Source organism: Misgurnus anguillicaudatus, chromosome 17 (genome assembly GCF_027580225.2).
Source record: "Misgurnus anguillicaudatus chromosome 17, ASM2758022v2, whole genome shotgun sequence".
In the NCBI taxonomy this organism is placed as follows: Eukaryota; Metazoa; Chordata; class Actinopteri; order Cypriniformes; family Cobitidae; genus Misgurnus; species Misgurnus anguillicaudatus.
The window spans coordinates 32,723,423-32,736,994 of NC_073353.2; the positions used below are offsets into that span (position 1 = coordinate 32,723,423).

At 38.5% G+C, this 13,572-nt stretch overlaps 1 protein-coding gene across 1 annotated transcript in view; it reads right to left on the reverse strand.

Moving 5' to 3' along the window:
* The window catches only part of abca12 (ATP-binding cassette, sub-family A (ABC1), member 12), a 105,919-nt gene that overhangs the window by 17,592 nt on the left and 74,755 nt on the right, over positions 1 to 13,572 (reverse strand). Inside the window, exons 57-65 of the mRNA XM_073854620.1 lie at positions 11,772 to 11,919; positions 11,349 to 11,595; positions 11,142 to 11,231; positions 8,558 to 8,657; positions 8,020 to 8,147; positions 5,721 to 5,808; positions 5,469 to 5,574; positions 4,275 to 4,329; positions 888 to 1,065 (exon numbers count right to left, since the gene is read on the reverse strand). Coding sequence (XP_073710721.1) covers positions 888 to 1,065; positions 4,275 to 4,329; positions 5,469 to 5,574; positions 5,721 to 5,808; positions 8,020 to 8,147; positions 8,558 to 8,657; positions 11,142 to 11,231; positions 11,349 to 11,595; positions 11,772 to 11,919 — 1,140 coding nt within the window. The remainder of the gene's footprint in view (positions 1 to 887; positions 1,066 to 4,274; positions 4,330 to 5,468; positions 5,575 to 5,720; positions 5,809 to 8,019; positions 8,148 to 8,557; positions 8,658 to 11,141; positions 11,232 to 11,348; positions 11,596 to 11,771; positions 11,920 to 13,572) is intronic.

Genomic DNA, 13,572 nt, shown 5'->3' on the forward strand with positions numbered 1-13,572 from the left:
TTAAAACTTTGGTGTGCACAACCCTTAGGGGTTGTGCACACCAAAGCTTTAACGATGGCGGCCAGCGTATGTTTTCTATTTTTTTTCCAATACATTTTTTTCCCAATGAAACAAAAAAGCCAGCAGCTGGCGTTTTTTTCCACGCTGAAAGATGGCGCTCTGCGGTTTTTCCACGTTCTGCGCTGAGCAACTTTGGGTGAAAAGCTCAGCTTGTCCATGTCAGTTCTCACACGATCGTCCAATCACACTGGAGAACGGGTGGGATAAACATCACAACAACCAACTGGTTATCGTTCAATGACTGATAAACAAAGCAGAAGTATCACAGCAGCACAGCAAAGCTCTCAGTCTGTCGGCTGAAAAAAGCATTGTTTAAAAGCTTTGGTGTGCACACCCCCTAAAACAGTATTGCCTTATCCTTTATGAATGGCATTACGAATTGCTTTAAGTTTAGCATTCATCCAAGAGGTGGGCAAACAAGATGAAGTAGAGAAATGTCACCAAAGCATTTAACGCAGCTTAAAATACCAGGCGGACACCGACTTTTGCCAGCATTTTTCAACTGAGCACTTTGGTTGCTATGATACTTCTGATTTGTTTATCAGTCGTTGAACGATGCACCGGTTGGTTGTTGTGATATTTGTCACACCCTGCTTCCTGTAATTGAACAGCATAGTGATTTCAATTTTCTGTGCTCTGAGCAGTAAGGGGGGCGGACAAAACCTGACAGCTTTTTTGAAAGGGTGTCGCTTTCATTGGAAAAAAATGAAACATATGCTGGCCGCCAGCATAAATGCTTTGGTGTGCACGCTACCTTATTCCAAATAAAATTATATACAAAGCAATATTTGTGCACCCAAAAAGTATAAATCTATCAAATGAATTACCATATCATAGCAGAAGTTGATGATCCAGTAAAAAGGCTCGCTGATGCCCGAGATCTGCTGGAGTCTCTTGGAACCGTTGTAATGTTCCTGAACCTCATAGATGACAAAGCTGGCAGTCATGATGGAGTAGCCGGTGAGGACACAGAGCGCGACCAGGATGCTAACCAGACTTCCCACCCTTGAGTACACAAAATATCAGGTTGGAAGGTTAAACTTTTATGTGACATACACCTGATCTGTCACCAAATAATGAGAAATAGATTACTTTGATAGGAAACTTTGTTTTATTCTCAAAATACTTGCCAACTGCATACTATTACCAAAGAAGAAGGGTATACTCTTAACATTTTTGGTTCCCTTTAAGAACAATTCAGTCAAATGTTCTTTAATGAACCATTTATTTCCCACCTTTCAATACAAAACAGGTTTTTCAGATGTTCTTTATGGAACCACTTACCCAAAAATGGTTTTATGGCATCATGAAGTACCTTAATTTTTAAAAGTGAAGCATGACACCACAGTATTCTATTCTGAACCAACTCTATGTCTTACCCATGCTAACCTTATAATACAAACTGTGCTTTATATTTCCCATAGTGTTTCACGTGTGCTCAACAATGTTCTTCAGTCAAGCCCAATACATATACATCAGCACAGGACAAGGTGCACAGTGGGAAGAGAAAGATGAAAGTCATGAGAATTTAGATCTCTCTATCTTTGAGAATTGTGTGAGACAGATGCAGAGATCGTCTCAGCAGGAGCGTATCATCTTTTGGTGGTCACCCGCTGAGCTTCAGCGTTTAATGCTGCCTCTACTTTTCCGATCACTCCTGCCATGAACTTTGCTACCAATAATATATCACCTGAACCTCAATGCAGAATTGAGGATCACTCTGGCTTCAATAAGAAGAGTTGTTCATGCTTCACCCCAAATAAACCATCAGGGATAATCAAGGGATAAGACACTAACTTTTGATCTGTGCAAGCCTGTTTTTTCTTTAGATTATTTTGGAATTTTGTACAATGCTACTGTCGAAATACAGACCAACAATTTGAGAGATTTAGGAGATTTACAATCCATACATAAATATGGCTACCGAATAATCTGACTTGCTTTTTGATATTATATATTTTGATATAATTATCATTCATTTTTGGCTGCTCTTTACCAAAGTCCCTTGAATATTGAGTACCTATTGAGTAGTATTACATCCTTCATATATCCAAAGAGTCTTTTTTAGATTTATAAAGGACATATTAGCTTTACCGTTTCTTTCCGAATAAACCGACCCCCTCAAGGCATACCACGGGCTGAGCGAGTCATGAGCAAGCAACACACACATTATATGCACTTGCGCACCGATTCCCAAAAAAAACCCCACAGACATTTAATGCATTTTTACTTACCATCTGTGACTCATGACCCGTCTGGGACCGCAACATTTCAACAAAATCCAGTGTTAAACAAACACACGCACAACTCCCTTGCTACGGCAAATAAATAAACTATATCCATTGTTTCCATAATGCTGGGTTCTTTGGAAATCTGCAAAAAAGTGCCCATATAAGGACTTCCACAGGACTTCCTGCACTGAAATTGCCCATAAAATAAATAGAGTAAGACTGTTACGTATGAATCTTTCATGTTCCAAAAAACTTTCCAAAACTTGTACGAACCCTAGCGAAGTGCATTCGGTACAGAAATACTCCGTCCGTGTCCAACTGCTTTTTTGACACTTTGCCTAGGTGTAGCATGAGGAATCCAACTCTTACACAGTTTTTATAAATCAGAATGCATGAAATAGCTTTAAACCCCCCCTCCTCTCTTAAAGTAGGGGTTCAACGGTAGTTCATCAAGTTTTTTTTTATTTTGGGTCCAGCATATGTTTTAGGGGTAAGCTATACGTATCACTTCTTGTTAAGCGCACTTCCCCCAGGAAAAGCACACCCACACGTCAATCAGCGGGGAGAGCGAGAAAACCAATGACGCCAAGCTACAGGCATCATTTTACGGGATAGCTTTGTTTTATATCAAACTCAACAATGGCACAAAAGAAGAATTGTGTTTTTGGATGTAAGGAGAAGAAAGCCAGCACTATGGAAACATTGGATGTAATTTGTTTATCTGGGGTAGCAGCGGAGTTTTGCGTGTTTGTTTGTTTAACGCTGGATTTCATTGAAAAGTCCCAACTGGGTCATGAGTTGCATGCAGTAAGTAAGGTAAAGACTTCTGTGTTATGTTGGAAATAGACCGGTAAGTGCATATTATATAAATGACACGAACATGTAGCGAACCATAAGTTATCCAGTCAGTGTTGTATAGTGTTGACTCGGACTCGCTCCTCCCGCAGCTAGTAACTCATCCTTTCGATTTTTTTGTAAGTTATCAGAAAGAATCGGTAAAGCTAATCTGTCTTTTATAAATCTGATAAAACTAAAGACTCTTCGGAGATATGAAGGATGTAATACTACTCTATAGGAAGGCTACTCTAAATTTACATCATACACGCATGTGTTATGGACGCTTTAAGGAAAGTCAGCTGTCAAATATGCAATGCCACAAGGTAGCTATTTTAGCCATGCAAGACCAAGTCATTTCTATTTAAATGCGAAAAGACATTAGATAGCTCTAAAATCATTTACTAAGGTCACAATAAAATGACATTTTTAAACCAGCTATTAAACTACACATAAATTCTGTCTTTAACTCTAAAAAAATAACTTTTTTAAAGTAGCTCCATCTACTACGCACACCCCAAGATTTACAAAACTCTGTAGCCCCTCCCTCAGAGAAATATTGAACATCAATTAGCTGTTCTTACTAGAAGGCGGGACTTCCTTCCCTATAGACTTAGCATTGCATTTTCCCATATTCATAGTCATACTCCTGCACCTATTGTTAATATCACAGGTCCCTTTAAAGAAACTTAGATCCTAAGATCCATCAATAGTCGTTCTCATCACTCATATTACTCATATATCACCATTTCATATTTTGGCACGGTTTAAATTCCCAGCAGCGCTCTAAACAAAACCATGTTTTTGTTGAATTAGTTAACCTCTAACCACCTTGAGAGTAAACACACATTATATTGGGTTAGTAATCAATAAGCCAAGCTGGGGGAAAATCAAAGAGGAGTAAATACACGAGTCAAATTACATTAGTTCAAGTGCTCTACTAGAATGAAAATGTCAGAGCAATGTTTGCATATCTTATCTAAAGCTCATCATTTGGCTGATTGCTTTCTTTTCCCCACCACTGGGCCTATGATTTGGTACTGGCCCAACTAATATGCTCAGTCTGTATTTGGTCCCACAGAGTACTTCATCAACTCTAGCTGGCAGACACAAGGGCATGTGGGTGCGCGCGTGTGTGTGTGTTCTTACATGACATCTTCGCTTTGAACTTGGCCAGGGTATGGGTGGCTGGATACTGAGATAGCTGTAGAGACAGAGAAAAAAGTATTTTAGCACACTTGGACATATCCACATTCCCAATCCGTCATTTTTTATGAAACATGTGACCCGCAATCTGCTCTTCCCATGAAGCTTTGCTGAATTTACGCTCGGTTTTTCCAGGATTGAGCTACATGTGAATGACTACGCCTCTTCTTTCCATTATTGACTGTTGGGATTGTATTAATCTTGCTTGGAGGCAGTGAATCTCAGACACTGGGCTTGCCTGGCAGCGTTGAAATAAGACCAGGGCTTCTGTCCAGCTTCGTCCCTTTATTTTATTCTCAGAATCTCTAATTAGCATTCGGACCAGTGTGCTTCAAAGTGGATAATGGAATAGAAACACTGCCCCCTGTCTAAAAGTACAGGTACTACATTTTTGTTATACCTTTTATTAATAGCTTCAGCTTTAAATGGATGTCTTATGACCGCCCACAGATGCATGTCGCACATAAAATTGAAAAGCACTCGTGCAAATCGTATGTGTTAATCTAAAGGAGGTCGGGGTGGACCCATTATTAGTCCACATGGAAACAAATTATATTTAAATGTGAGTTGAGTGCATGAGAGGAAGAATTACACTACGGTTCAGGTTTCAGGTGAAATGCTTCTCTTGACCTTACAAACTATTTGATCTAAAGCATATGTTAATATATAACGTATAGAAGTTTTGCAGACAAATATATATAAGTGTGCCAGCATATTAGCATACTAATAAATGAACTGTTTTGAAATGCATTACTTTCAAAGAATAATGAATGTAAATGAGCCATAAGAGCTCCATGAAGTTGTCTGATAAAATACCAAAAAGTTTAAGGCAAGTTTAAGGCTTTGTGGAAACTACATTAAATATAATTGCATAACTTTCAAAGTAACATTTAAGTTATATTGTATGAGTTTACTAGGAATTTTAAAAAGTGACCCTAATTTTTTGAATATTCTCAATGTTTGAAAGGTTTATGGCTTCAAATTGTTAAAAGATAAAGATTTTGTTTGAGGCTCTTACCGGCTAGCAAACTGATAACATGGACATGACCGTATTAGATATATGGAATTTTAAAAATACGCTTTTACAGGGAAAGAGACAGAAAGCCAGAAGCCATATAAGAGAGATACGTGACTGACTGTATTTTTGTCGTTTTTCTGGTGGCAGACTGGATCTCAGAAGAAAGTTATTCAGGCTGTTGAGGTAAGCAGGCGCGGTGTGATGGCCTTCTGAATTATACCAAACCTGTTTTAACACAAACATTTATAAAATATCGAATCACTGCAGCCTTCTTATTTTCACCATGTCATATTGGGAGTATGTGTTTTTGTAAACTGTGACATTGGGATAATGAGGCACCTTGTCAATGGATGAAAATGTAACAAAATTACCTTCGCAAGAGTTCTGTTCTTTGGTACATCTACCATATCCATCTTGAGATCAACAGGGAGGGGGCTTCCAAAGTCCCAGCCCCCATATCTGAAACAAACACATCTTGTGTTAGCGAGGTATATTATAATATACTGTTTTCTAACTAGACTTAAAAAGAAATACATATTAAGACTATAGATTTAAGTTTCTATAAATTTCAAATGGAAATGTGTGACATTGGCTATCTTAACTCGAGTTAACTCGTCAATTAAAGGATTAGTCCATTTTCGAAATAAAAGTCCATATTATTTACTCACCACCACGTCATCCAAAATGTTGATGTCTTTCTTTGTTCAGTCGAGAAGAAATTCTGTTTTTTGAGGAAAACATTCCAGGATTTTTCTCATTTTAATGGACTTTAATGGACCCCAACACATAACAGTTTTAATGCAGTTTAAAATTGCAGTTTCAACGGAGTTTCAAAGGACTCTAAATGATCCGAAACGAGCTTAAGGGTCTTATCTAGCGAAACGATTGTCATTTTTGACACACAATATGCACTTTTAAACCACAACTTCTCGTATATCTCCAGTCCTGTGATGCGCCAGTGCGACCTCACGCAATACGTCATCACATCAAGAGGTCACGGATGACGTATCGAAACCACAGCCTAGTGTTTACAAGTGTGGAGAAAGAGGGCCGCTCCGACGTTGTTGTATGTCAAATTATACTAATTAATGTCTTTGTGTCAGCTTATTGTTTAAAATGGTCCGCAAATGTGTGTTTCATATATGTAACACGTGACCTTTCCACGGCATTGCGCAATTACGTGATGTCACGCTGGCACATCACAGGACTGGAGATAGACGAGAAGTTGTGGTTTAAAAGTGCAAATCTTTTTATTTTTCTTGCCAAAAATGACAATCGTTTTACTAGATAAGACCCTTATGCCTCGTTTGGGATCATTTAGAGTCCTTTGAAACTGCAATTTTAAACTGCATTAAAACTGTTACATATTGGGGTCCACTAAAATGAGAAAAATCCTGGAATGTTTTCCTTAAAAAACATATTTTCTTCTCGACTGAACAAAGAAAAACATCAACATTTTGGATAACATGGTGGTGAGTAAATTATCTGCATTTTTTTTTAAGAAAATGGACTAATCTTTTAAAAGAAGACGCTCCTGCCAATGGCGAGTATTTCCGGCTTTCTGCAATACTTATACAACCCGGAAGAAATGCTGGCAGGGAAAGAGTTAAGATGCTCAATGCGATGCTCATGGAGTATTCTCATATTATGCTGAGCTAACCAAGACTATCAGGTTTTGATGATCGTATAGAGTCTACGCCTGCTAAAGTGTAACATGTGACTCTGGACAACAAAATAAGTTGCACCCGTATTATTTGTAACAATAGCCAGCAATACATTGTATAAGTCACAATTATCATTTTTATTACGCCAAAAAACATTAGAATATTAAGTAAAGATCATGTTTCACATAAGGATATTTTATAAATCTCAATTTCAAAATACTGATCCCTAGGACTGGTTTTGTGGTCCAGTGCCCATATTAGAAATTCTGAAATAAATTTCTAACGCTTAAGTTTGTATAATTTATTGATATCATGTCATTTGTAACTAAATGTTTGAATTAAATTGAAAAGAAGGCTAAATTGAAGCTGTTTCACTAATGCCACAGACTTTTGGACCCTACTGTATACACACTCCCTGCTGGTTGACCTGTGACAAGATTCATGGGTGTTTTCATTGGCCCTTAAAAGTCTCCATTACCTTAATGTTCTACCCCGCATTCTTATATTCACATTACAGCTCAATTTATGTAGCAATAAACGTGTAAGTACTCTGGAACACTAAAAACACATTCTCCATGATATACTTTTAATTACTAGTTTTACGGCTTTGATGAATTCTCACCCAATTTCTTGCCTGAGCTGTGATGTCTTTTTATTTTTTGCCAACGCCCGAGGCACTGCTGTGTACTTCATTACATTTTTTTCTGAAGACCAAATGTATAAATAATGAATGCTAGCCTTACTATTTTAGGTGTAATAAAGTATTTTCAAGCCATCGGCACGCCCCGCCGCTGTGTGCTATTTGACTAGCACGGAAAATGTCAGCCGGTCGAAAATGTCACAGTAAAGACGGGATAAACTGAAGGGCTTCCTCTTTAATTATTAACCAGCCTACTGGCGGTTTACTCCTTATTATTCCACATTACCATGATTTGAACTTGTGACATACAAGTATTACCGTTTGAAATTTGTTTAATACTGTGATATTGTGTGCAATCCACTTCACCTGTTTCTAATGAAGTCATTTGCGGTGGACAGCAGATAGTTTTCTACCGTGATGCCTGTCAAGTTGAAGACAATCTGGGATGATGGATTTCGTATGTGAGGTGGATCGTAACCTGACGCAGGACATGACTGAAATGCACAGATAAGTGAGTGATGAAATGAACAGAAACCATGATACAGGAATGAGCACAATTCTTGAATTTATTCAGTTGAACACTCCCCAATTCAGTCAAACAAGTCATGATGTAAAGTCTCACCGATGGCTGAGTAAATGTTGATATCTCAGACTGGTTTCAATGTTTAAACAAAAAGATATCTTTGAATATTAAACTGATATGCAAGAATGTATCTTTAACTTTGCTTAATAAATTCAGTAAAGCTAGATTCAATTATGAAAGGAGCTCAACCCTGCATTAAACCCAGCAGGATTTCTATCACACTCTCAATACTTATATTCTCAATGTTGTGCATTTTCCACAGTCGCATTGGATATTGAAAGGATTATAAGTGTCCTTATTGTTAAGATGCTTGTGACTCACCTGCACTTGGTTGCTACACTTGCAGGTGGAGAACGTAGCTGAACTGTTGCCTTTGGAGATCCAGGTCTGGGGTTCTGTTTTTTGCCTGTCTTTGCAAATCCTACAGAAAATAAACCTTCTTAGATTTGAAGAAAACAATATTATGCCTTGCTAACGTGTGCATGCAGTGATCCAGATAAGCACTCGAGACAGTGCTGTGATAATTGTGAAGCTATCAGTGAGAAGCTCTTGAGATGTGCTGGGAAGGGGTTGGAATGAGTGCCAACCAATGTTCCTCTAATTTTTGTTATATCAAGCAAAACTTGTTTCTAATGGGGCAGAACTCTCTGTTACATGAGTAGAAACTTCCAATGTAATAGACTGTATACATTTTGTCACGCTGTATTTTTCTTGTTACTCAACTGGCAAAGGTCATGGGTTCGAAACCCAGAGATTGCAAATAATGATTAAAATGTATGGTATGAATGCACTGCGAGTGCATAAATGTAATTTAACGGTGTATACATATAATTTCTATAAAATTATCAAAATATTGGTGTGCATAAAACAGTGGTGCTCCCTCTGATACCCCAAGCCCCCCTCCTCATCTTTCTAGGGAGCATCCCTTTACGGCTCCTCAAAGAAAATTTGTTAAATTTTGAATTTAACAAAACGTATTAAATGATAAGGGGTGCGCGGGGCAAAAACTAATGTGGGGTTAGTTGTAGCACGCACTGTTTACATTGTTGCACAAGGTTGAGTGTTTTGTTTTTCCGGTATTTTTTCACGCTGCCAAAGACGAACTCTGTAGTCTTTACATTGTTTTCATTTCATTATCATAGAGACAGAGCGCAGTTATGCAAATCTGAACACCACGCCCACCGGGGGGGAAACCAACCCAACCGTCTCCACCGACCCTGCACCGCGAGAAGCCGCCTCCCTGTCACCTCCGGCCCACAACAAAAAACTGAACAATGCCCAAAAGCCGCCGCGTGACAACATGCACAGCCAACAAGCCAAAGAACCCAGAAACAAGCTTCCACAAGCTGTCGAGCCGTAAAACCCTGCATTTAAGGAGAATAAAGTGGATCGCCGACTACATTTCCCCCTAGTGGACGCAGTTCTACTAATAGAAGTACTATGAAAAGTTGCCTGTGTCCATTTTTGTGTCTTTGAACGCTCGTTTTTTGGGGTCGACAGCTTATAAAAACTTGTTTACAGATTAAACTTAAAAACAGAATAATACCTAAAAGCTGGTGTTTGACAAGGTGTACATCTAACACGCCAAAAAAAACCAAATACGTTTTTATAAGCTGTCGACTTTAAAAAAACGAGCGTTTAAAGACACAGAAATGGAAAAAGGCAACTTTTCATAGTACTACGGTTAGTAAAACTTCGTCCACTAGGGGGAAACGTAGTCGGCGATCCACTTTATTCTCCTTAAAGGCTGGGTTTTACGGCTCGACAGCTTATAAAAACTTATTTCTAGGTTCTTTGGCTTGTTAGCTGTACATATTGTCACACAGCAGCTTTTAGGCATTATTCTGTTTTTTGTTATAAGCCAGAAATGACAAGGAGGCGGCCTCTTGCAATACAAAGTCAATGGAGACGGTTGGATTGCTTCCCCCCCGGTGGGCGTGGTTTTCAGGTCTCTATTGTAAACTGGAGGCTTAGTTGTAACACTAACCCTGCTGTGTAAAAAGGTTTTCAATCCCGGCTATCAGTTACTGAGTTGCTGACGTGTTTCGAAATGGTGTTATGTTTTAAGTAACAAGACAGTGATTCAAATAATATAAGGTTGGATTTGGTGACTTAAACACTCAACTCAGAGGCTCTAATATTGAAAAAAAACATAAGATGAAGAAATGTACTTTTATGCCTCCAAAACACTCTTTGTTCAATATCTTAACCAAAACACATCAAAACTTTGCACAAATTCACAGGAGATCATCTTTTGACAATCAGAGAGAAAGACCAAAAGCACAGATTGTTCGGACCTGTAGAAATATGTAAAGCAGCTGTGTTACTATTAAGCCCGCATTAGTTTGTGGCCCGCTCACCCCTATACCTTGATTGTTAAGATATAAGAAAATTTGTATTAAATTTAAATTCACAAGAAAACAAGTACACACATCGTCTCCTTCCACTATACAGGCACATTATTATAAGTGGCTCTTATATTGGAATTACAAATGGGAGGCAAGGTAGATGTGTGGCTGAGAAACAAAACAAAACCAATATACCGAGATCCCACAAAAAGCAAGGGATGTTTATGAGATTTTAAGAGAGGAAATGAACAAAAGATGATAAAAAAATCGGGGAAAGCATGATATAAAACAGTGATAGCAGCCGAAAAAGCACATTAGTGTGAAAAAATGACCTAGAAGGTGATAAGACCCAGAGAGAATATCACAGTGTCAGGGCTCAGCTACTCTAGGAAGATGGTGACCACAGCTTAGAAACAGACCTGAAATCATGAAACCCATTTGCAGTGGCCAGGTGATCTGATGCTGTGATGTGTAATCACTTGTGGCTTACAGCAGCCTGCGGTCTGATTACTGATCTCAAAGAGCCCGACTGCACCGAGACATGGAGGATTACTTACGAGTTACTGGGGTCTTTCATGCAGAAGTGGTCAATGCCTGGATAGGACATCATCATATCGACAAGGCTGCTGCTGTTGGGATTCTGATTGCTGTTGAGAGAGCATACAATGTAGGTAATGAGAGCTAAACCATATATAGAGAGAATATTTAGAAATACATCAGATCTTTTAGCAAATGGCATTCCAAAAGCGGCAGACGAGTCTCACCTGAAAAAAGCATATTGTTCATCAACGTGGTACAGAGCAGGTGACAGCTCCATTTCAGGAAAGTGCTGAAGATCACTCTTGATAGAGCCCAGGCCCATAGCAGCAATTACGAAGAACACAGGGAGCAGCACCTGGGAAAACAGACCTTTCCAATCCCTCTTGGAGTGATGGACGCGTTTGAGCAACATGGCCATCACGCGCTGTGCGGTCAGGGCCACACCGCTCACAGTTGAGCTACCGGTAAGACCTATCAGAGAGAACAAAACAGCGTTTCACATGAGATCCAGGCAATCACTGAAACTTTCTCAATCCAAGAAATTGTCAAGATGAGATTTTAAGGTTCAAATCTTTCATGGGGTAATTCGAAAAGTACAGGTCGTGAAACTATTCTGCAGAAGGTTGAAAGAAACGAACGCCACTTACTGGCTTTCTCTCCAAGATACGTGCTGTTGAGGTCATCTGAAAGACTTTCTCTCGAAGCAAACATGTCATTAACCACCACAGACTCGGACACGGAGTGGAGGCTGCTTACTTCGGGCTCCATGTCGTCTCGAGTCAACTGCAGGAAGACCTGCGAAAAAGCAAAGGTTAATGGAGGGCACCTGGGTACAGACAAATAAAGGTAATATTCTCTGAAAACAATGATCTTTAACAAAACATGTAAACAAGCAGTTCAGAGAATAAGCGATGGGTTATGCCTGCGCAAACCCCAAGTCCCATCCCATGAAGCATTGAAAAATTGTGCAATCGCATTGGCCTCCCTACACTCTTAAACGGGACATATCATGAAAATTGCATGTTTAAGTGCTATAATTGGGTCCCCAGTGCTTCGATGAACCTAGAAAATGTGAAAAAGTAGATTATAAACCATATATAAAGAGACTATTTAGAAATACATCAGATTTTTGGATTTGTAAAAAAACAAATAGTTTCATAACCCAGTAACTTACCGTATATACCCGAATATAAGACAAGGTTTTTGTTCTAAAAATAGGCTGAAAATGGGGGGTCATCTTTTATTCGCAATATAAATCACGGGCAAAGGGAGAAAGCAGGGGCAAACAGTAGAGGGCGCCAACACGATAGGTTAGATGTGTTCGATTAAAAGCAGTTGGTTATTTTCTATCTATCTACACAGTACCACAGTTACATACATACATGTGCCTACATAATTATTGCATTTTTGTAGAAAGGTTATTCATTTTTTGTCACTCATTTATTCATTTCTGAACTCATTCATTGACAGAGTGCACTTTATTTTATGACAAATTAATCCCAATATTTAATGAATGGTGTTAAAATGTTTTTCCAATGAATTATCACTAGAATTTTAAAATAAAATTATTTTCTGTTGAAAACCTGATTTTTTCCACAAAATCTCTTTTTTCCCAAAAATAAGTCTAGAAAATGCGGGGTCGTCTTATATTCGGGTATATACGGTAGTTTTGGTAAACCATTCTCTGCAAGTATGTGAAAAAATAGGTAATTGAAATTTGGCTCCCCTTGTGATGTCAAAAGGGGATAATACTGCCCCTTAATGTGCACTATCAGGGCTCAACATAAAGGACTGCCCGGTGGCCCGGGGCAAGCGTGAGAGACGTTCGGGCCAGTAAAAAGTATTGTCACTTGCCTGATCGGGCCAGTGCTTCACTTTCAGTCATTAAAATATATTTTCATCAATGTATATTATTTAACATCTTGGAAGCATACAATTACTTGGGTAAAACACGACGACAGAAACAATGCAATATTTTGCTAAATTTGCTGTCAGTTTACAGGTAAAGCAGAAAATTTGGGAGCCTTTTTTTGCTGGAACATGTATATGTATACAATATATTTGACTTTTTAATTATTTTTATTTTTAAATATGTGACACTGACATTTTTTATTAAAGCCAATGAAAATTTTGGCAAGGCAAGTGAAAACCTGAACCACTGGTCCAAACGACCATCCAACCATGGCACTGCCATTTAGTGCAGAGATCAACTAATTTGCATTTTAAACTGGCAAATTGTTTCTCACACCTACAAAGTGGCAATTTTAACATGTTATAATAAATTATCTATGTGGTATTTTGAGCTAAAGCTTCACATACATACTCTGGGGAAACCAAAGGTTTATTTGACATAATAAAAAAGTCTTGTTAAATGCCCCCTTTAAGCAATGAAAATATTTGTATTTATCTGCTTCTGAGTTTTGCTTGAAATCAAATGTTCCCAATTTT